Raw genomic sequence first — 24,245 nt, 5'->3', positions numbered from 1 at the left:
TTCACCCTATGAGACCTGTCAAGCAGGGACACTCACATGAGCTTCAAGAGGAATATGTCACAAAATTACTACAACCTAAAACCTGTCCAGCATAAGTCTGCTCCCTCCCCACAAATCAGGTGGTCACATTCCTTTGTCTTATCCTGTGCTTTCTGGTACATGATCTTCAGCAGCGCTAGCACAAATCACTGTTAGACACCAAAAAGGCTCCAGTCTTACAAGGGTTTGCGATATAGTTGGAGACAGAAACACAAACACAGTTAAAGAATGGTATAAAGAAAAATGCATGAGATGCCAGATAAATGCTTTCCTTCTGTTGGTATTCAGTTTGACCTTCTCCCAGTTGTCAAGAATCAGGTTCATTTGCGTGACTGCAAAGCAAAACCATGTGGGCAAACATCTCAATTACGGAAAAGGTAAATGAGACAAAAAGGAATTATTCTTCATGAAGCTAAGACAAATCCATTTTCTAGCTAGGATTTAGAAGCCAGAAGAAATATAATTGTTGCATGACAAGATGAAACTTCGCTAGGTGGGATTAAGTAATAGACTTCTGACAATACATATAAAATATAAAAATACCATCTTACATTCATATTGGGTTTAATTTTTAAAGTACTTTGAGATATCTTCATAACTTGAGGCCAACAAGCCTAAAATTATTATTATTTTTTTTTTTAGACAAAGAAATTAACGCACAGGGAAGTAAAGTGACCAATTCAAGACCACAGTGCCCAGAAAGAGACAGAATTGGAATAGAGTAGAGGTCTTCTAAATTCTGGTAAAGTGCTTTTCTATCCAACTATTATCCAAGTAGAAATACCATAATAAAACCAAAATCATAAGCCATAGGTCATTCGAGGACCCAGGCAAAGAGAATAATGGTATGAACCTGTCAGAATGTTTTTAGCTCTGACCAGTGAAGATACATACCTATAATGGGTATAGATGCCTTCAAGATGCAGATCTACACTTGGTTTACCAAAGGTCTATATAACCATGTAAAATCAATACATTTCCCTACTTACTCATTTCATATTGACTAAATAACATCCTTTTATTTTTTCTAAAGATTTTGTTTATTTATTTGAGAGAGAGAACAAGCAAGCGAGCATAAGCAGGGGGTACAGCAGATGGAGAGGGAGAAGCAGACTCCCCACTGAGCAGGGAGCCTGTTGTAAGGCTAGATCCTAGGACCCCAGGATTGTGACCTGAGCCGAAGGCAGACACTTAATTGACTGAGCCATGCAGGCGTTCCCAACAACATTCTTTTATTTACTAGTTCCCCAGTCACCCACATTTTGGGAAGAGGTATATGATCATTAATAGAGAAGTCTATCACTAACTGCAAATTTAAAAATTTGACTTTGCCTTAAGAATGTCTGTATAGTAACCATCTCCAGGACTGACAGCTGAATGAAGTGACCGGCAGGGTTCATGGCACTGCCATGACACCAGCAGCAGCATCCTGTCGACTCTACACCATGCAACATCATTACTGGTTAGCCCTATACTGTGTTTTAATTTGAAGGCAACAGTGATGTTCTTGTTGCTCAGAGAAAAGGGAGAATTTGCAAGTTAGTCTTGGTTTTTATTCAGAATTCACAGCTCTAGAATCTAACATTTAAACCAGAAATGTTTATTTTACAAACTACTGTACCTGGAGCAGCTTGCAGCTGGGAGGAACAGCTCAGAGGTCTCACAACTAGAAGATAAAATAAATGGTTTACATAAAGCAGTACAATCGATACCTGTGTAAGTTGCTTATAAATCTAAATCTCATCTTAAAAAAAGAAAGAAGAAATTAAACTTACAAAATTGCAGGGCCCATTTTGATGTGTTGGGAAGATTTTTAAATGTGTAAGTCAACATGGAAGTCATTCTGAAATCTGAAAAAAGAACAAAAATATATCCTGGATTATTTGAGCAATTTGTGGCTTCTAGTCTATGATCTCTGATAATCTTATCCGTGGTAACTATAAAGAACCGTAAAATTTAATGTATTACCAAGTAACTATCCTTCCTCTAATAATATTCTTACAGCTACACTGACATGGCTTTCATAGCGTGCAAACAACAATTTTAAGCATTATTATTATTACACTCTTTGTAAGACATGAGAAAACTGAAGCGTGCAGGGATTGACTGACTCTCCCAAAGATCCACAGCTAGCAAGAGGCAGAGCTGGGATCTGAAGCCGGGCAGTCTAGCTCCAGAGTTTATGTCCTTCTTTAGGGCCAAAGCAGTAGAGAGGTTAATGGACATGATCATGAAGCCACCAATGTTAATCTGCTGACTCTGAAGGCTGTATTGTGATTAGTGCCTTGTGCATGTTCATATGTGGGTGAATGTACACTAAAGTGTTCAGGGCTGATGTAGTGTCCTGTTAGCGACTTACATCCAAATGCCATAGGGAAAAAAAACTTTGTGTATTGCACTTTCTACCTTTTTTTTTTTTTTAAGATTTTATTTATTTATTCGAGAGAGAAAGAGAGTGAGCTGGAAGGAGAGGGAATCTGAAGAAGACTCCCACACTGAGCATAGAGTGCAATGGGGGACTTGATCTCACAATCCCAAGATCATGACCTAAGCTGAAATCAAGAGTTGGCTGCTTAACCAACTGAACCACCCAGGATCCCCTCACTTGCTACTTTTTAATAAGCTTGCTATTGTTTCAAAATAATTAAAAAAAAAAAACATTAAAACCCTACATATTAAAAAATATTTAAAATATATTAGAAGCGCCCCTAAATTCTTAAAAAATGAATTCCTACAAATCAGTACCAAAAAAATGGGCAAAGGACATGAACACACTGTTCACAGAAATGGAAATAACGAATGGCTCTTGGATACATGAAAAGAAGTTCAATCTTACTCCTAAAAGAAATGCAAACTGAAACCACACAGAGAGATACAATATTTGACCTGTGACACTGGCAGACTGGAAGGTTTTACATACTCTGTGCTAAGAGTAGGCACAAACACGCTGCTGGGAGGCCATGCTGGGGCAATCCCTAGGGAGGGCAATGTGGCAGTTGACTGTCAAAACTATAACTGCAGGGACGTCTGGGTGGCTCAGTGGGTTAAGCCTCTGCCTTCGGCTCAGATCATGATCTCAGGGTCCTGGGATGGAGCCCCACATTGGGCTCTCTGTTCAGCAGGGAGTCTGCTTCTCCCTCTGCCTGCCTCTCTGCCTACTTATGATCTCTCTTTCTCTCTCTCTGTGTCCAATAAATAAATAAAATCTTACAAACAAACAAACTGTAACTGCATCCAACTTTTGATCCAGCAATTCCACTTCTACTTCCAGGACATTACTAATGCACACACAACATGAAGCATGTCACCACTGTTCGTAATAGCAAAATATCAGAAGAACTAAAAGTACAGAACTGGTTAAGTAAACCACGCTACAACCACCCAAAGAAATATTATGCAGCTATGAAAGATAAGGAAACGGTTATGTACTGATAGGGAACCACTGTTAACCTGCATTAAGGTGTAAAATAGTGTACAGCTACTACTGTTCATGTCAAAAAGAGGAAAAATAATATATGTATTTCCTTGTATCTTTATAAAATATCCCTGAAAGTAGAAACAAGACGTTAAAAAGGAAGGAAACTGTGTAACTACAGGACAGGATGTAAGGCAGACTTGTCATTGTCCATGTTTTATAATTTCTCAATTTTGAAATACGTTTTAACCTAAAAAAAAAAAAGGGTAAGAATAAGCTGATGATATATGCCTATGAAGATGGTGGCAGCCAGCCTCCACGATGGCTCCCAATAATCTCCAGCTTTTGGTATCCAAACCCTTCTGCAGTTGCCCCCAACAGTGTACCACAGTTGGTCTGTGTAAACACAAGAATACGTCAGAAGTGCTGATATGTCACTTCTGAGATTAAGCTATAAGGAATACTGCAGCTTTGCTCTTGTTCTTTCTCTCCAATCACTCACTCATTCCGGGGGAAGCCAGCTGGCACAACTCAAACAGTCCTATGAAGAGACTCACATGATGAGAACTGCCACCTCCTGCCAACAGTCACCTGAACTTGGAAGTGGATCCTCAAGCACAGGCAAACTCTCAGATGATGAGTGCCCTGACCAACATTCTGACTGCAACCTCATGAGAAATCAAGTCAGAACAACCCAGCTAAGTCACCCCCAGAAGCTGTCCGAAACAGTAAATTTTTATTGTTTCGATCTGCTAAAATTGGGGGTAATTTGTTACACAAATACAATAGATAATATAAAAGCCTTAAAAAGATAGATAATATAGGGGGGGCCTGGGTGGCTCAGTTGGTTGAGTGTCTGCCTTGGCTCAGGTCATGATCTCAGGGCCATGGGATCAAGCCCCACACTGGCTCTCTGCTCAGCAGGGAGTCTGCTCCTCCCTCTCCCCCAAATAAATGAGTGGAATCTTTAAAAATAATAATAATAATAATAATAACATAAAAGGTTCGTTTAACTTCTCTTGCATCTTTATAGACTAAAAGAGGATGCCCTAGGACTTAAGAAAAAAAATATCACATTTTTCTAAATATGTGGTTTGAGAAGAGATGAAGGAATCCAAACTCTAGGCTTATCACCCTAGGGATATTCAAAAGACTCTAGCCAGGGAGACACAAACAAGCCCATGAGATGAGAACCTCAGTTCCAGAAGTTACATATGACACCACACCAGCCTTGGATACAAATTCCCTTAAGTAAGGGCGCCTGAGTGGCACAGTCTGTTAAGCGTCCGACTCTTCATTTCGGCTCCAGTCCTGAGACAGAACCCAACAGGCCAAGCTCAGAGGGGAGTCTATTTGGGACTCTCTGTCTGTCCCTTCCGCTGTCCCTCTCTCTCTCTAAAATAAATACATAAATAACTCTTTAAAAAGAATTGTCTCCCTCTCAAAAAAAAAAAAAAAAGGTAACATTTCAAATGCAAAAAGATGAATTATTCACTAAATTTTGGGGGGAAATGCCTAATTATCTGGAAAAAAACTTTAGGTCCGTAACTCATACATGTAGCAATCAATTCCAGATGTGATTACTCTAATTATATATATACATATTTTAACTATAAAAGCACTAGTAAAAGGTATCAGAATATTTTCATATTCTTATACCGGGAAAGACTTCCAACATATGGCACAAAACTCAGAGGTCATAAAGGGAAAAGAGTAAATAATGGTTTAAATTAGATAAACATGTAAAATATCTACACAGCAAAAAGATACTAAAATAAAATTAAAAAGCAAACAACAGATTCAGAGAAAATATTTGTAATATGTAAAACAGACAAAGGGTTAATATCCATAACCCATAAAGAACTATTACAAATTATAGCAAAAAGAAAAATAATCTATAATGGAATCTGTGGTTTTCACCCAAATATCCATTTGACTCCATTATGCAATTGCCATACGTAGTTTACATGGGATAGAATCCAGCCCAACTCCAGGATTTAAATCAATCAGAATAATTTCATTCTCTTTGCCAAGATCATTGGTTCAGGTAACCAAGGCCTAAAACAATGGTGTGTGATATTGACTTGATTTAGGAATAATAATCTGGTCAGTCTGACATTTCAGTCAGTATTCCACCTAGAATTCTGGAATATAAATCTTTCCTTCTGAGGCTTAACACAGCTACCACAGTTTGCAAACAGGAAAAAAAACTAGTCTGAGCATAGAGCCAATCAATCCCAAAAGAGGACAAAGCTGAGAATTTCCAAAAAGGAAACTAGAGCCCTAATTGAATAATATCCAAAACCCACTCTCCTTTTGTGCTTTCTCCTTGTTAGAAAATAAATCCCCTTGAATTTGAGTTGAATTTTATTATTTGCAAATGAAAGGTTCGTTACTGATACATGCCTAAAAGAAAAAAGAGCAAATGAGCAATTCACAGAAATAAAAATGTCAAAGTATCAAAATTTTAAGTGTTCAACCTCACTAACAATAAAAACATTTTTAAAACTAAAACAAGGTATCACTGTGGGGTTGTAAACCTGGCAAAAAGTAACAATACTGTTAACACATAATTCTAGTAAGAATATATTTAGGCACTTCCATACACAGTTGATAAAAGTGTAAACTGTTAAGGTTTTGGAAAGGAATTTTTAGTTATGTAACAAAATTTAAGTTGTGAATTTCTGAGCCCAATAATTTCTAAAATTGGTCTTTAACCTATAGAAATACTCAAGATGTGTGTGTAGCATACACAGATCTTTGGCCTATAGAAATATTCAATATATATGTTCACTGTAGCACACTAGACACTGGAACTAATCTAACTGCACATCAGTAGGAAATGGTTAAATAAATTATAGTACAAACATACCATGGAACACTGCGCAGAAGTTTGAAAAGAAAAATAAAAGACATGATATACATATATGTTCTAACACCGGAAAGTGTCCACAATATATACTAAATGAAAAAGCAAACTGCAGAACAATATGCACAGTAAGACACCACTTTTATAACAGAAAGGAAAAGTCCATAAAGCTAAGAGTCTATATACAGAAGGAATAAAGAGGAGCTTTCATTTTTTTAAAAGAAGCTTTCATTTTATATTCCTCTCTTCTCAAAAAAAAAAAAACTGTTACAATGAGCTTTTTTTTTTTTTAAGATTTAATTTATTTATTTGACAGACAGAGATCACAAGTAGGCAGAGAGACAGGCAAAGAGAGGAGGAAGCAGGCTCCCTGCTAAGCAGAGAGCCCGATGCGGGGCTCGATCCCAGGACCCTGGGATCATGACCTGAGCTGAAGGCAGAGGCTTTAATCCACTGAGCCACCTAGGTGCCCCCCCCCCTTTTTAAGATTTTAGAGCATTTTATTTTTTATGTACAGTGTAATTCTAGTTTTACTTAAAAATCTATGTATATTAATATTTATACAAATGCACACAAAATGTCCAGAAAAATACACAGCAAAATGTTTTGGGCTTTGTTGTTTTTTTAAGCAACATGTTAATAGTAGTTATCTCTGGGTGGTGGAATTATAGGTGTATTTATTTTCTCTGTAGTTTCTGAAAAATAATTATTACTAACTCAATAATTAACTAAAAATACGTTTCAAAAGGAAGAGAGACTAAGCAAACTACCTTGTGGGAGGGTTGACTTTTATTGTCATTTGCTCTAAGCTTTAGGAAATAGACCTTTTTGACTCAAGGATTTGGGAAGCATGGAAACTCCAGCGGAGCAGGCTGGCATAATCTGTGGAACTATGGAAAGATGCATGAAGTTGCAGACACCTGGGAGTAAGGGAAAGGAAGAAGGTGCTCGGCAAGTAATGAAAGCAAAATGGGGGCGAGGGTTGCCTGGGTGGCTCAGTTAAGCCTTTGCCTCAGATCATGATTCCAGGATTCTAGAATTGAGCTCCCCATGGGGCTCCTTCCTGCTCACCAGAAAGACTGCTTCTCCCTCTCCCTCTTCCCCCACCCATGCTCTCTCTCATAAATAAACAAAAATCTTGACCAAAAAAAAAAAAAAAAAAGCAAAATGGAGTGGCTTAACAGCCCACTGTTAACACTATCATTAAGACACAATGGAAGGACACATAGTCTAAAACCAGACTGTCCAAATCCAAATCCCGGCTCTACCGTAGTTTTAGGATCTTAAGCAAGTAACTTAATCTTTCTATTTTAGAGGAAGATGTAGATAACTCATCTGTAAGATACAGATAATCTCAGCACCTACATCAAAGGGTTGCTGTGAGGAATAACTAAATACACACAAAACACTTAGGGCAGTGCCTGATACATAGCTAGGGTCATACATGTTTGCTATTAATATACTACCGAGCAGTGGTATAAATCTACTTAGCTCACCTCTCCTAAGTCACAATAACATTTATGCCCTGATGGTAGCTAACAAGAGTTTTTACACTTTTAAAGAGTTGTAGAAAACACAACAAAAAATATACGATATCAATATGGGCTTGCAAAACCTAAACTATTTACTATCTGGCCCTTAACAAAAAAGTTTACTACCCCTTATCTAAATAGTAAGCACTGAACATAATTATATGCACGAGGGCATTTTGAGGGCAGAAGGCAAGCTTTTAACTGTAAAAATCTTATGAGTTGGGAGGGCTTCCGGAGATCAAGAATCCCTTTTGCAAGTTAACGTTATTTCGTTTGGAATCAATCGCATTATTCAAGGACTCTTACCCATTTTTCCAACATAAAACCAGCTATTATGCAACGGAGAACTCGTGACTAAAATTTAATAGACGTGGGCTCTATCCCTATTTCCACCACCTGTAGCCATAGATATGCCCACCCCAGCTGATTTATGGGCTTCATCTACAAGGTGAAAGGAATGAATGACAAGATGATGATGGGCAGATCCCTTCTAAGTTAGAAAATCCTCTGGAACATTTAATTCTCCGCCAAGGATGGAGAAACAGCTCAACTCCTGCCACACTCCAGGCCCGACATGGTCATGTGACCGAGTCCCAGTCCCGCAGCTCCGACGGGGTAATCCCAACTCCGCGTTCTAAATGTCTACAGCGGCTCACCTGGCTACAAGCAAAACGGGGGAAACACACACACTGCAATTCAGCCCAGCGCTTTAGGCCGACACACACACGAGCAAACAGGTCGTTAACCCGAGGTGACAAGTTAAAAGACACGGTGACACCGCCGCTCAGAGCTACACGCATAAAGCTAGTCCCAGGTACAGCCCTGATGGCAGTGGTCCCGCAGCCCCAGTCCGCTGGGGCCTCCGTCCGCTCCCCGAGGAGAAGGGAGGAGGCCGCGGGCACTGGCGCAGGAGGTAGGAAAGGAGCTGCGGCTGTCGCTGCAGGGAAAGGCCAGGCGGGGAGCCAAGCGCACGGTCCATCTCACCTTAGCTCCGTCCTCTCGAGCTCTAGCTGCGGCGGACACGGAAGGTTTGGCCTCAAGTGCCGGGACTAGTCGTGACCCAGGGTCGGGTCCTTCCCCAAAGGACCCCCCCCTTCCCTCCCGCCCCCGAACCCCGCAGGCTGCCCATCGGCCGCCTGTCTGGAAATCCGGGCACCCGGCCTCCTCTGTGGGCCCCCTGGCGTCCGTCGTTAGCCGGAAGCGAACGGCAGGGTGAGGAGCCAAAGGAAACTCTGCCCGAGGGGGTTTTAGTCAGGCAGTACGTCGGGCGCCTATCTGGGGCCAGGCTGAGCAGAAAAGTCCTCCGCCCCGCAGCCCCACTCTGAGCCCTTTCCACTTTCGTCCTCTTCAGCTCAAGATGGTGGCCTCACGGGCGATAGGCAGTCTGAGCCGCGCCACTGCCTCCAGGATGCGCCGCTGCCCAGGTGAGGCCTTGGCTGGGAGCACCTCGCAGCCCCGGGCAGAACTCTTGGGAAGCCTGAGGTAGCGTCGTAGCCGCGTCTCCCTTTCGCTGTCGCCTCCCCGCCCGGCCGGGGAACGCAGCCCTGCGTGGGGGGAAGGATGCCGCTCTTGGACCCAGTCTCCTGTGCGTGCCCTTGCGCAGACTGACCCTTCCTCTCTCCCCGCTCCCGAGTCCTGCCGCGATTTCAGGCTCCGTAACCTCACGTTTCTGGGTGCTGCCCACCCGGTCTAGCCCCTTCCGCGAGTGTCCCCGGCGCACTTCTGGCGTCACGCCCCTCTTATTTTCTTCTGTGATGGCTTCGGACCTGACCCTACTAGATGGGGAGTTCCAGGAGGACGGGGACGGTCCACTCTGTCACCTCTTTGTGGCTCCACATCACCTTACTCGTGACAAGAGCTGTCCTAAAAGCTTCTTAGGTGTCCTGGACCAGCCTTGCGAATTACTGCCACTCCCAGCTCCTTTCCCTCAAAACCGTTCTGTACCTATTACCACGTTTAAATACGGAGCTCGAATGTTGCAGTTCCAGTAATCCCAGTGTGAAGGTATAGTATGTTAAATTTCAAGGGGAGGGTCTGCAACTTGCCAGAAGAAATATTTTTTTAAATACACGAATACGCTTATCCTGTCTGTGGACACCCTGAGGGCAAGGTGATGGGGTGGGGGTGGGGCAAATATCTGTACCCCAAGTTAAATCATTTTTAAAAACTAATCTAATTTTGTTTCTGACGGTAGCCGGTTAGGTTTGCATTAGCTGTATTTTTCTCTTCAGACGGGCAGTGAAAGGGTTAAAGCGGGTGATTAGGGAAGATCAAGCGTTTTCCTTCCATCTCAAATCTGTCGGGTGAAATGTAACCTTCTATTGCGTGTTACACTTAATACTGGCTGCTAATCAAGAATTTTCATTTGTAACATGTCTTTCTCCTGAACACGGTAGCTGGTAGCTGGAGGCTTCTATGTAAGGGATTAATTTTGGATTCAGACTTTTTCTGAATCTCCACCAATGTTTGTAGTTTCCACAGGACTGCTGTGTGTGTGTGTGTGTGTGTGTGTGTGTATACCAACCATAATATTACAAAAAATTGATACGTAAAGACTGGGGAAAGTTAAGAAAAAAGTCACGCATTATTAGTCACATATAGTAACTATTAGCATTTGGTCATTTTACCTTACAGTTTTTTTGTTTTTGTTGTTTTCCACATTTATGGTTTAAGGCTTTATGAAAATCACATGTATATATTTGAACTTGCCTATGCATTGGTTTTAATATACCGCTTATGGATTAGCGGCTGCTGTAACACTGAGCTGGTAGTCAGGTCATGTGGTTTCCAGTCACTAGTGTAACTTTGGACAAATATTTTGGTCTAATGGATCTTTATTTTCCTCATCTGTAAAATGATTGAGACTTTGGATTTTCTTAGACAGGAGAAATAGGATGAAAGAGCAATTCAAAGCATTAAATTTGGAGTCTGACTTTGGTGCTTGAATCTGGCGTGGCCTTTTACTCTCTAGTGACCTTGGACAGTTAATTTCTTCTGTTTTCTCATTTGTGAAGTGGGGAACCTTTGTGAACTTCAAAGGAGTTATTCTAAATTTAAAGCAATTTTTCATGGACTAAATGTTCAGTACATGCTGCTATTAACTCTTTTCTGGCCTGAAGAACTGATTCTGTATATCTGAGAATTTTTAAAAATAATTTTTACATTTTATATATGTAATAACAAGTTTAGCTTTTCTATATTTGCATAGAAATATATATACACACATAAATGTATATTTCACCAATAAGAAAATATGGCTTATAGTTTTTGTCCCATTTGAGTAACAATGAATTTTGTAAAGACATATCTGGAAAGTGAGTTCAGAATTACCTGCACACCTGGATTGCTATTTAATTCAACATATTGGTCTTTTACCCTGAAAACCTGTGCCAAGGCCAGTGTTTAATGAGATTATGACATTTACTGGTGGATGGATAAATTCATTTGAAACTGATTTGTTTCTTTCATAGTTCAAACCCATTCCTCCCCCACTAATGCTATAATTTTGAATATGACTGTCAAATGACAGTCACAACTTGACCAAGATATCTTAATTCCCATTCCTAAATCTAAATTTCTAATTATGTAAGTGGTAAAATAATTTAATTGAATTAGAGGCAAATAGTAAATAATGTAGGTTTAAATTTGACTCACTTGTTTAATCCTATCTCTTCCCCCAGAGTTGAATATTGAAAAAAGTTGTTGATTGTTAACTACCAAAGTAACATTTTCATATTTGAAATTTGTGTCAGCCTAATGCAACTCTCTCCTCTGCTATAGTTTTAGGTCTTGTAGTATCTTCTTGAGTTAAATTATCAGATGATTAAGAAGTAGGACAAAGGTTTCTCTCTTTTCCTGGCACATTTGATCTAGGCTAAAGTTCACCTAGCTGCTGTGAAGTTAACTTTCCAGATTGCATAATGGTAAGGGCTAGATTTCAAAAGCAAAGCTACCTTGTAGCTACCAACTTGATTTAGCTGGCTGTGGTTTGAATTCAAGATAAGTTTGTACACTTACTGATTTTCTCTTTTTTGTTTGTTTGTTTCTATTGATTTAGAGGAAGTTTTGTGTATGTGAATATGGGTGTCTGTGTTTGTGCAGCAGAGGTAGTTTAGTGTAAGGGTTTAAAATGATTTGAACCATAACCTAATGAGCACCAACCTGCTATCTCAAATAGTTGGTCTTTTTTTTTTTTAAAGATTTTATTTATTTATTTGAGAGAGAGACAGTGAGAGAGAGCATGAGTGAGGAGAAGGTCAGAGAGAGAAGCAGACTCCCATGGAGCTGGGAGCCCAATGCGGGACTCGATCCCGGGACTCCGGGATCATGACCTGAGCCGAAGGCAGTCGTCCAACCAACTGAGCCACCCAGGCGCCCCTCAAATAGTTGGTCTTTAAAAGTGCAACCTGTGGGGCGCCTGGGTGGCTCAGTGGGTTAAAGCCTCTGCCTTCAGCTCAGGTCATGATCCCAGGGTCCTGGGAGCGAGCCTCACATCGGGCTCTCTGCTCAGCGGGGAGCCTGCTTCCCTCTCTTTTTGCCTGCCTCTCTGCCTACTTGTGATCTCTGTCTGTCCAAAAAAAAAAAAAAAAAAAAGTGCAACCTATGCTAGGCCCTCGCACCTGCTCTGTTTCTTTTGTTTTGTTTTTTGTTTTTTGCTTAGCATTTATCTCCTAACATACTTCTTTACATATTTTTTTGGCTGTCTTCCCACCTCATCTCTCCCACCGTGCATTCCCAGTCAGTCCATCCCTACTTTCATCCACTTTACCCTGTTCTAGCTAGAATTGCTTATTCCCTGCTTCGCCTCCCACTGGAATTTCCATTTCACAGGCAAACTCCTTTTTATGCCAGGCCTGTTTTCACCTCTTCATGTATCTCTACTGGGTAGGAACTGATTCTTCCTATGGGTGGGTGGGTGTGTGTGTGTGTGTGTGTGTGTGTGTGTGTGAGATCCCCTGCTGCTATAGAATGTAAGCTACACAGAGTCAGGGATTTATTGTTGAATGAGGGAGTTCAAGATCATGTTGGAAGAGTTACGCTTTAGTTGGAGGAAACACCTGCTATGGATGCAGTGATTAGAGAACAAAATAGTAAATATTAAAAATCAAAAGGGATTTTGAAGGGAGGGGAAAGATTGCTGTAGATCGAATCTCATGATAAGGCCTTGTAAAAGAGGGTAGAGCCATGACTCAAAGATAAAAAGGAGTGATAAATACAGATGATTCAAATTTTAAATGATAGTAAAGCAGAGAAAGGAAGTGTTTCCTTAGAGAGGCAGAGGCATGACGATTGAGGATATGGCTGACTTCTATCTTCATTTACTTATGGGTAGCACTGTGACTTACAGATACTTTTATAATCATTACATCACTTTTATTTCTGTCTTTATAAGAACACTGAAGTGCACTGAGACTTGTTCATGGTTATACAGCTAATAAATGATAAACGTGATGGTTGAAAAACGTGATGGTTCAACCTAAGTCTTGACTCTCGGGTCCTTTCTCTTTGCACCCAGATGGCTGATTTGGATTAGCTTAAAGAAAAAAATGCAGACAGAAACAGAGATCACCTCACTCTGGTACTTGCATCATCTACACAGCTTTCTTTTAATATGTTGCTTGCCTTTCAAACTAGTGTAAAGCTGCTATTTTCTGGCCGTCTTTTCCCCTCTCTTAAGGACCTGCAGGATAGGGGCACCTGGTTGGCTCAGTCGAAGAGCATGAGACTCTTGATCTCAGGGTTGTAAGTTCTAGCCCCACATTGGGTATAGAGATTACTTAAATAAATAGGACTTTAAAAAAAATAATAGGGGTTCCTGGGTGGCTTAGTTGGTTAAGCATCCAGCTTGATTTTGGCTCAGGTCATGATCTCAGGGTTATGAGATCCAGCCTTATGCTCAGTAAGGAATTTGCTTGAGATTATTTCTCTCCCTCTGCCCACCCCCCCTCCACCCTGCCCCCTGTGCATGCTTTCTCTTTCAAGTAAAACTGCAGGATAGAGGGAGAGAAGGAGGAAGCAATAGCATCAGGCTATTGCTGATGGTCCCTCTCCGAATCCACTGAATCAGTGGGTTCTCCAAGTCAGTGGCTCTCACTTGCCCACTTGTTTGCTGTCTGCTTCAGTTTCCTTTTTTAAAAATATGGACGCTTCCATCCGGGAAGATCCACACATGCAGTCCCCCTTGGATTCAGCTGCCTCTGCCCTTTGTGACTCCTATATCTGTATAAGCCCCAACTGACCCATTTGGGCCATCTCTATGCCCCTATTCAGCAGGAAGAAGTTACAGAAGATGAGACCTTCCACCCTCAGCAACCTTAAAGATTTAAGGGTTAAAACTGTTCAGAGGGGGATGATGTGGGAAACAAAGACAGAAGAGAAACCATTAAGTTTCCATACTACCTGTAGCCCATTGACAAGTCCTTGAAACAGGCAGAGTGACATTCCTCTAGAGATTCAACTGCCTCAATGTTATTAGGCCCAATGTTATCAGCCCCAATTACTTTGCTTAGAGCAAAAGACAATTCTAAATCCTTCCCCCACCTCCCCCTCCCAGGATCCTATAAATCTCCTTTAACATATAAAAATTCCTTTGGAAACTTCCTTTAGCTCTACTCCCCAAGAGACAAGTTAGCAATCCTCGCCCAAGCATATGATCCACCAATATGCATCTGAAGAGTCTCATGACTGAGTTTCTACTAAACAGTAATAAATGACCTTTCCTGTCAATAGCTAGCCCCCTCAGGATCCTCAGGATCCTTGTTTCCCAAATACCTGGGAGGCTGGCACTATCCCTAACCCCTCTCAACTTGAAAATATATAACAGGCCACCACTCCTCAGGACCTCAGTGCAGCTCTTTCTGCCCATGGTACTGTCCTCATGCTTTAAACAAAACCACCTTGGGGCGCCTGGGTGGCTCAGCGGTTTAGGCCTCTGCCTTCGGCTCGGGTCATGATCTCAGGGTGCTGGGATTGAATCCCGCATCGGGCTCTCTGCTCAGCGGGGAGCCTGCTTCCCCCTCTCTCTCTGCCTGCCTTCTGCCTACTTGTGATCTCTCTCTGTCTATCAAATAAATAAATAAATAATCTTTAAAAAAAAATACCACCTTTTTGCACCCAAAACAAAAAAAAAGGGACTCTGAGGCCCAGCACCCTTAAATTCTGATTCCTTGGTTCTAGGTTATATGTCACCCAGACATTTGTGAGTGTATTCGAGCCCACTGATTTTAATGCCTAACCTAGTTCTGAAATCACTTTTCAATACTGCTGTGGAAATCGCAGTCCAGCTGGATATGTTGGGAAGTCTTTTGGGTCCTGCTTTGGCCATGTGTAATAGTTCCCCAATCCAGTAGGGTCCATGCCTCCTGGTCAGACATAGACCATGATCAACTTAAAAATGGGTGTAGTTCTAAAGTTTGTTTCTAAGTCATGTAGAGAGTGTTTTTGATAGAGGTGATGTTTAAAAATTTCATTTAGACTACTACCATGGCATAAAATGGCCAATGTGGTTTAAAATTTTGTCCATTACCTTTGATTATCACTGCATGCTAAGGCAGTCTAAGACTCTTGTTTGACATCCCTCAATTCTGAGCCAGATGAAGGTAGGGGCTTTGGAGAATGAGAGACTAGGCAGAAAGAGAGACAGATGGTCACAGGCTAGTGGGAAGGTTTAGCTGAGAGGTTGTTAGGGATTTTTTTTTTTAAGATTTTATTTATTTATTTATTTGACAGAGATCACAAGTAGGCAGAAAGACAGGCAGAGAGAGAGGAGAAAGCAGGCTCCCCACTGAGCAGAGAGCCCAATGCGGGGCTCAATCCCAGGACCCTGGGATTATGACCTGAGCCGAAGGCAGAGGCTTTAACCCACTGGCCACCCAGGCACACCAAGGTTGCTAGGGATTGTAACCTTTTTTTTTTTTTTTTTAAATAGTGCTCCTAAATTAGGCAGGCAGTCCACTCTTTTGCATTATATTGTGCATTCCAAAACTGTATGCAGCCCAATGCAGTACATTTCAATGAAAATCAGATATAAAAAAGTTTTAATACTAATAATTAAGAATAAAATGATGGTGGAATATTATTCAATCATAAAGAATGCAAAGTTGCCACTTATAACACCATGGGTAGAACTAGAGCATATTATGCTAAGCAAAATAAGTCAGTCAGAAAGACAAATACCATATGAACTCATTCATATGTGGAATTTAAGAAAGAACAATGAGCAAAGGGGGAAAAAAGAGAAACCAAGAAGCAGACTCTTAACTAGAGAGAACAAACTGATGGTTACCAAAGGGGAAGTGGGAGGGAGGGATGGGTGAAAGAGGTGATGGGGATTGAAGAGTACACTTACCATGATGAAAAATAAAATAATAAAAGGAAAGATTAAATTTGCTGATATTTAATATATGAATTGATAGAGGTACATGCACATAATTTGTTTTAAAAGGAATAAAAAAATACTGAGGGAAAGCTAGTACAAGTAGCTAATAGTAGAGATAATGAAGGAACCACTGGATATTATTAAAGCACTAATTCCCGGGTACAGGTGTTCATGTGTACTGCTACTATGCTCACTAATTATTAAGGGATGATTTGTTTTTATTTTTATTGCTAAAGAAAAAGTAAACTTTGTTCTAGGATATTGGACAAGGTTTGAAATAAGGAGTAAAGGATTAAAGAGGTGTATAGGAGGGGCACCTGGCTGTCTCAGTAGGTGGAGTATGCAACTCTTGATCTCAGGGACATGAATTCAAGCCCTGTGTTGGGCATGGAACCTACTTAAAAAAAAAAAATTGTAAAAAGAAAGAAAGATACCTAAGAAATAGGGTTTGAAGTAAACCATGAACATGAAAGACAAAGGAAGAAAGAGCAGGGTGTTTTTAAAGAAGCTTGGAAGTTGTAACTAAGGGATGTGGACCCTGTGCTGGCCTCCAGAGTAACTTGGTTACTACCTAGAGCCAGATGTTTAGGTTAGAGCAAGACAAAGGTGACGCTTTAATGGTAGTAAGGAGGTAGAGTAATTCCCAGAACAAACTTTGAAATTTTGCCTGAGAATTTCAGAGTGTTCCCTACCTTCTGTCCATAGTCCAAGTTCAGACTTTTCTAGTGATGGCTTGTGCTCAAAACATCATCTCATCATTATTATCCAGGAGAACTTCAAGTAGTGAAGTGATTAGGAGGAGGGAGAAGTGTGGTGGGTCTTTTGTCCTCCCCAGGTTAGGAGTATTCTTGGTAGAGGGCAATAGAGCCCTGTTCAGTTAGAAATTCTTAAAATAGCAGAGTGTGACTGGACTATTTCATAAATGGCCACTGTTGATGTCATCTTTTTTTAAAGTTTTTATTTGAATTTCAGTTAACATATAGTGTAATGTTAGTTTCAGGTATAGAATATAGTGCTTCAACACTTCCATACAACACCCGGTGCTCATCACAAGTGCATTCCTTAATCCCCATCACCTATTCAAGACACCCCCCACACACACTTCTGGTAACCATCAGTTTGTTCTCTATAGTTAAGAGTCTGTTTCTTGGGGCACCTGGGTGGCTCAGTGGGTTAAAGCCTCTGCCTTCAGGTCGGGTCATGATCTCAGGGTCCTGGGATCGAGTCCCACATCCGGCTCTGCTCAGCAGGGAGCCTGCTTCCTTCTCTCTCTCTGCCTGCCTTTCTGCCTACTTGTGATCTCTCTCTGTCAAATAAATAAAATCTTAAAAAAAATTTTTTTTTAAAGAGTCTGTTTCTTGGTTTGTTTCTCTTTCTTTTTCCTCTTTGTTTTCTTAAATTCCATATATGAGTGAAATCATATGGTATTTGTCTTTCTCTGACTTACTTTGCTTAGCATAATACTCTCTAGCTCCATCCATTAGGTTGCAAATGGCAAGATTTCATTCTTTGTGTCTAAGTAAAAATCCATTGTAAATTATTTTACTTTTGATAACACTGGAAAGTCCATCTCCATAAAAATACAAGAGGATGTGGCTAGAGAACATGGTTGAGTATATTTGTTATATACCTGGGACTGACAGTATGGATTGCTTTGTAGATTACTTATTTCCTACTGTGTTCAGTTCCTATTGCTGCTGTAACAAATTTCCACAAATTTAGTGTCTGAAACAATACAAATTTATTATCTTACAGTTAAGAAATGTCAGAAATGAGTCTCACTGAGCTAAAATCAGAAGTGTTGAGGGCACTTGGGTGGCTCAGTGGGTTAAAGCCTCTGCCTTCGGCTCAGGTCATGATCCCAGGGTCCTGGGATCGAGCCCTGCATCAGGCTCTCTGCTCAGCAGGGAGCTTGCTTCCCACCCACTCTCTGTCTACTTGTGATCTCTGTCAAATAAATAAATAAATAAATAAATAAATTTTAAAAAACTGTTGGCAGGGCTGTGTTCATTCTGGGTGACCTAAGGGAGAATTCATTTCCTTACCTTTTCTAGCTTTCCAGGTGGAGGCTGCCTGCTTTTCTTGACTTCTTCAAAGACAGCGAAGTGGGGCTAAGTCCTTATGCTGCCATCTCTTTGGTCCTCCTTGATTCTCTCTTCTTCATGATTACATTGGGCCCACTTAGATAATCCAGGCTACTCTGTCTCTCTCTCTCTCTTTCTCTCTGTTTAGTTCAGCTAATTAGCACCTTAGCTCCCTTAGCCATATAACCTAACATATTCACAGTTTCTGGATACCTGGACATCTTTGAGTGGGCCGTTCTTCCACCAACCACATTTACTATTTAAATAATCTCATAAGCTGATCTTTAAAATGAAACAGATATGGTAGTAGTCACAATAATGGCCTAGAATACATTATTCTCATTTGGGGGTTTTTGCTGTTATAAATTCCAGCTTTGTTATATTTAGCAAGTACTACAGCAGTTATGTTTTACAAAGTAATTAATTTTGAATGCCTTTTTCTTGTAGGTTATATTTGCCGCAGCTTTTCGGGGTCCTCTGCTTTGCAAAGTAAGTTTAATTTCTTACTGACATGCTTACACTGCTTTTTAAATTTGTTTAGCAATAAACGTGTTTACAAATAAATTGTCTTTTCCCTTTTAGCCAGAACCCATATTAACTATGGAGTCAAAGGGGATGTGGCTGTTGTTCGAATTAACTCACCCAATTCAAAGGTACCTAATTTTAACTTGCTGCAGTCTCTTTCTCCTAATACATTCATGAATCCAGCGCTGAATAGGAGGGAAAGAAATCCACCAATTTGGCAGTAATCTCACATGAATTTGTAGTTTTGTTAGTTTAGCAAATTGTTCAAGGAGTGCAACTTTCTGGAGCAGAGGTCCTTGTTGAAGAATTCCTTCTAGATGACCTTAGGTGTCAGATTAACATCCGGGATTAATGAAATTAGCCTTTTATTGTTGTGTAGCATGCTGAGGTGACTTATTAGATAAGAACCAAAGTGCAAGCTTTGTTTTATAAGAGAAATCACCTGTTCATCTTAACTACCAGGTTGTTATACATGCTTTCCTCATTACCTGCCTGATGTCGTTATCTGTAGAAGATTGTCTGGGTTAAATGTGGTTGTTAAGCTTCCTGAGGAACTTGAATGAATGACTGAGTGTAGTTCACATATTGGAAGTCAGGTTCTGTTCTAAGTGAAGCCTCATTTGTTTTTGGCAGATTCAGGAAAGCATGGGGCATTAATCCAGTCTTTGCCAAGATGAGCTTTATTGCAGGAGCTCATGCTTTTTCCCCCATCTAAAATTGATGTTAAGAGGGGCGCCTCAGTGGCTCAGTCGTTAAGCCTCTGCCTTTGGCTCGGGTCATGATCTCAGGGACCTGGAATCGATCCCCACATTGGGCTCCCTGCTCAGCAGGAAGCCTGCTTCTTCCGCTCTCTCTTCCAGGCCCGTGCTTGTGTTCCCTCTCTCGCTGTCAAGTAAATAAATAAAATCTTAAAAAAAAAAATATATATATATATATGGTTCGTGTTAGGACACCTGGATGGTTCAGTTGATTAAATGTCTGACTTAGCTCAGGACTGGATCTCACGGTTGTGAGTTCAAGCCCCACATTGGACTTCACACTAGTCTTAGAGCCTACTTAAGAAAACAAATAAAATTGGTATCAAGTTTTCATACTTCAGGAATCCTCTTACTAAAGGCCTAGATGGAATAGGAGGACGTAGATGGAAGCAATTAACAACTATCACAAATTAAGGAAAATAACCAGTCCCCCTCACTAGGATGAATTTTGGTGCCCACTGACCAATGATTCAAACTTAAGATATTTTTTCAGAATTTTCTAAGTTGAGCATTTTTTCTGAGCACAGATTCAACACATCCTTATAGTGGGAAGTTTGAAAGCTATAGAGGAAAATAACAAGTCATTCATAATACAAACCCAAAGGCAAATGCCTTCAACTTTTTTTTTTCTTTTTTCAGTTTTATTCTTTGGAGAGAAAGCGAGCATGCACAAGTAGGCAGAGCAGCAGGGAGAGGGAGAGGAGAAGCAGGCTCCCCGCTAGGCAGAGAGCCTGATGCCAGGCTCCATTCCAGGACCCTGGGACCATGACCTGAGCCGGAGGCAGACACCCAACTAACTGAGCTACCCAGGTGCCCTGACTTTTAACATTTAATCCAGTTTCAACAAATAGCATTTACAAAATAAGATCACACTATATGTCTAACTTTGATTTCTTTTTTTCTTAATGTTATATGAATTTTTCCTTACCAACAAGCAGGTGTAGACTTATTTGTAGCTCACATATGATTCAGATTCTTAGGAGTGTGACCCTGAATTCCTCCTTCGAGTAGATGTATTTTATGTGTATGCTAAAGATTTTGAGTCATTAATGAAGACACTGATGATACTATAGACAGTTCAAAGAAGAATCCAGAGTACCTACAAATTTATAGATCAGGAATATTGAAATAAATGTGCAAATGGAGACAAACTGATTTTTCCACATGGAGCTGGTTGAATCTTCTGGGACAATTCGTTTGCATGCCTGTAGACAAGAATATTTTTTAATTGCTTTCAGTTATCTACACAGAGATTTAACATAATTCCAAAGAAGCGGAAAAAAGATAATACAGAAGGGTGTGCTATAGATAATGCAGTTTCTTTGAAAAACAAAATTTCCCCTATCTAAATAATGTTACAGGTGGAAGTTGTCCCCGTCTTAAAATTCATATGTTGAAGCTGTAAGCCCCAGTGTGATGGTATTTGGAGGTGGAACTTTGGAGTTAATTAGGTTTGCATGTGGTCATGAGGGTGGAGCCCTCATGAAGAGATTGGAATCTTTTTGTGTGTGTGTCAGTGTTTGTTTTTTTTTTTTAATTTAAATTCAGTTAATTAACTTATAGTGTATTACTTCAGAGTGTACGTACTTCTGATTTAAAGCCTTAGATTTATGTGTATTTCCCTTTGGCAGGTGAACACGCTGAATAAAGAACTGCAGTCCGAGTTCATGGAAGTAATGAATGAAATCTGGGCTAGTGATCAGGTCAGAAGTGCCGTCCTTATCTCATCAAAGCCGGGCTGCTTTATTGCAGGTGCTGACATCAAGTGAGTTTTCAAAGATTGGAAGTCACATTTCATCTTGGCTAATAGTATGTTTCTCAGGCCTCATCATTCCTTCTCTTAGGAGAAGGTGGAAGTAAATTCTCTGAACATTTTCTTTTTTCAAGTTATTTTCACAAGTGTAATAAAGTTGATAGAAGAGGGGCTTGTTGCTTAAACCATGTAAGACTAAATCCTTAAAGAAGTCGAAAGCAGTTCTAAGAATATTGGCATAGAATAAAAACTGCTGTACAATGAAACTATGAGGTGCCCTTTTTTTTAACCCAACAGACCAATAAATACTTATAAGTTTGAAAATACCGTGTTAGCAAGGAAGTAAGAAAGTTAATATATTACTAATAAGAATGCCAATTGCTACAGCACCTTTGGGAAACATTTTGACAGCCTTTAATGAAATTGAAAATGCATATATCATCTAATTCAGTGATACCTCATCTAGCTATATATATACTAAAGAAATCCACCCTTTGTTTTTAAAGACGTGTGTATAAGGATGTTCAGCCCTGTGTAGTTTAAAATAGTAAAGAATTTGAAGCAATTATATGTTAGTCATTAGGGAAATGGAAAACTAAACAAACTTTCATATGATAAAATACTACAGAATGGCTCAGAGGAATTAACTGCATCCACAACATAATGTTAGAGCTCGAAAATGTTAAGTTTTGGGGCGCCTGGGTGGCTCAGTGGTTAAGCCGCTGCCTTCGGCTCAGGTCATGATCCCAGGGTCCTAGGATCGAGCCCCGCATCGGGCTCTCTGCTCAGCAGGGAGCCTGCTTCCTCCTCTCTCTCTCTGCCTGCCTCTCTGCCTACTTACGATCTCTGTCTGTCAAATAAATAAATAAAATCTTTAAAAAAAAAAAAAGAAAATGTTAAGTTTTATAGACCTTTTATAGACTTTTTAAAAAATATTTTATTTATTTATTTGACAGAGAGACACAGCGAGAGAGGGAACATAAGTAGGGGGAGTAGGAGAGGGAGAAGCAGGCCTCCCGCCTAAGGAGGGAGCCTGAAGCGGGGACCCCCATGAGCCAAGCCTAAGGCAGATACCCAATGACTGAGCCACCCAGGTGTCCCTTAAAAAAAAAAAAAAAGCAAGTTATAGAACATTCTGCATAGCATGTAGTTTATATAAACATTTTTAAATCATAGTGAGATGCCTCTGTTATTTATAGATACAAATATATAGTTGGTCTGGAAGGATACACTACAAATATTTGAGAATGGTTGTCTCAGGGAAAATGAAGTAGCTGGTAGGACTCTGAGGTTGTCAAAGGGAACTTTAGTGATGCAGCTAATATTTTCTTTTTTTAATGGTGGAATTTATGTGTATGTAACGTGCTTACAGTTTTCTAAAGCATTTATAAGGAGGTGAAATTCTATCGTAGTGTTAGTTTAATGGGCTAAAATGGTACCAGTTGTTGATTCTGTCAAATACAAGTATTTGTTTTATTATTCTTTGTACCTTAGGCAATGATAGCCAGCATTAAGAGGCTTAGTAATTTGTACTTAAGGTGTTTGTATAGTTTTAAATCTTGCTCCACATTGTGTATTCTTTTTTTGTTTATGTATAGTAATTAGGAATTTATAAATATTTTGGGGGTTTGTGTGTGTGTGTGTGTGTGTGTGTTTAGAAAAAGCAAAATTACCTGTATCAAGTGCTTTTTCTTCTAGCTCAGTTATTTGAGCCTAGCAAGGCACTGATGTACCTGGTACTGGCTTCCTATATCCAGAGGAAAATACTTAGCAGCTTCTGTGAGGCTAGCTGAGCAACTCCCAGTATGTAAAATGCCAAAAACTAGTTACCTTTGTTCAAACGTACAAAAGCCACTTTAAATGCATTTAAGAACAAAGTAGCAAATGAAACAAACTGAAACTAAAGGACATGACGTACAACATTGTTCTTTTATACTCACTAGGAGATAAATAACTTGAAACCTTTTTTTTTTTTTTCCCACTGTTATTTTGATTGCTGTTCAATCTGGGAGTTACTTGATAGTAAAAATGGTTAATGTGATAGTGAAAATATTTACCAGAAGATGATTTTCTCATGTACAGAAAGCTTTGTGATCTAATGTGTTTTTTTTTTTAATAGAAAATAAAATTACACAACATGTTTTGTTTCATGTTCTCTGGATCCAGAAATCTGACACTCTTTATGGAGAGATGATGTGGCTTTATGGAGAGATGATGTTGCTGATATTAGTGCTGAGGCAAAACCATTCTTAAACTCTTGAGTATTTGAAGATACAATATCAAATATTGGTAGATGATAGGGCAGGGATACAATGGATGAGGTATTAAACAAAGTAGGGTATAATTTCATCTTTTTTTTTTTTCTCTTCTCTGCTTTCATTTTTACTACAGCATGTTAGCCTCTTGCAAGACCTCTGAAGAGGTAGCACAAATATCACGGGAAGGACAGAGAACATTTGAGAAACTTGAGAAGTCCCCAAAGCCTATTGTGGCTGCCATCAGTGGAGCCTGCTTAGGAGGAGGACTTGAGGTATTGATTTCTTTCAAAGTCATTGAGACGTTGTTCAGCATATTGATGGGAATTATAAGCTGCAATCTGTAGGCTATGGTTTTGCCTGCAAAAAGTTCTCAGAGGAGGATCAGCTTTCTTTTTAGTTGTCAAACTTCTGGATAGGTTTCAATCCTTATTTCATGGCACAGAGCAAGTAACCAAAAGTGTGATGTTTTCATTTTTATAAATTGAAAAGATTTGAACTACATCTCCAAGGTCGTCTTCAATTCCCAAAACCTGGTTCAGGTTTGCAGGGCAAAGATTCAGAAGTGTGGTCCATGCTTTTGAGCTACTTAAGTCTAGATGAGACTCACAGAGCGTAATATGTGTTTAAGTGCTTTG

The 24,245-nt window shown here is 40.0% G+C and overlaps 2 protein-coding genes across 2 annotated transcripts in view; one reads left to right on the top strand and one right to left on the bottom strand.

The window, feature by feature from the left end:
• Positions 1-9,059, bottom strand: part of HADHB (hydroxyacyl-CoA dehydrogenase trifunctional multienzyme complex subunit beta) — a 33,634-nt gene extending 24,575 nt beyond the window's left edge. Inside the window, exons 1-3 of the mRNA XM_082745134.1 lie at positions 8,840-9,059; positions 1,815-1,889; positions 1,661-1,705 (exon numbers count right to left, since the gene is read on the bottom strand). Of these exons, the coding sequence (XP_082601260.1) occupies positions 1,661-1,705; positions 1,815-1,881 (112 nt within the window). The 5' untranslated portion in view covers positions 1,882-1,889; positions 8,840-9,059. The remainder of the gene's footprint in view (positions 1-1,660; positions 1,706-1,814; positions 1,890-8,839) is intronic.
• Positions 9,060-9,100: 41 nt separating this feature from the next.
• The window catches only part of HADHA (hydroxyacyl-CoA dehydrogenase trifunctional multienzyme complex subunit alpha), a 47,764-nt gene continuing 32,619 nt past the window's right edge, over positions 9,101-24,245 (top strand). The window contains exons 1-5 of the mRNA XM_082745073.1: positions 9,101-9,279; positions 18,764-18,805; positions 18,899-18,969; positions 21,231-21,364; positions 23,744-23,882. Coding sequence (XP_082601199.1) covers positions 9,213-9,279; positions 18,764-18,805; positions 18,899-18,969; positions 21,231-21,364; positions 23,744-23,882 — 453 coding nt within the window. The 5' untranslated portion in view covers positions 9,101-9,212. The remainder of the gene's footprint in view (positions 9,280-18,763; positions 18,806-18,898; positions 18,970-21,230; positions 21,365-23,743; positions 23,883-24,245) is intronic.

The sequence above is a fragment of the Mustela nivalis genome (assembly GCF_964662115.1).
Source record: "Mustela nivalis genome assembly, chromosome: 8".
Classification (NCBI taxonomy): domain Eukaryota; kingdom Metazoa; phylum Chordata; class Mammalia; order Carnivora; family Mustelidae; genus Mustela; species Mustela nivalis.
The sequence above is the reverse complement of the archived record's forward strand: the minus strand, read 5'-3'. Positions and strand labels throughout refer to the sequence as shown.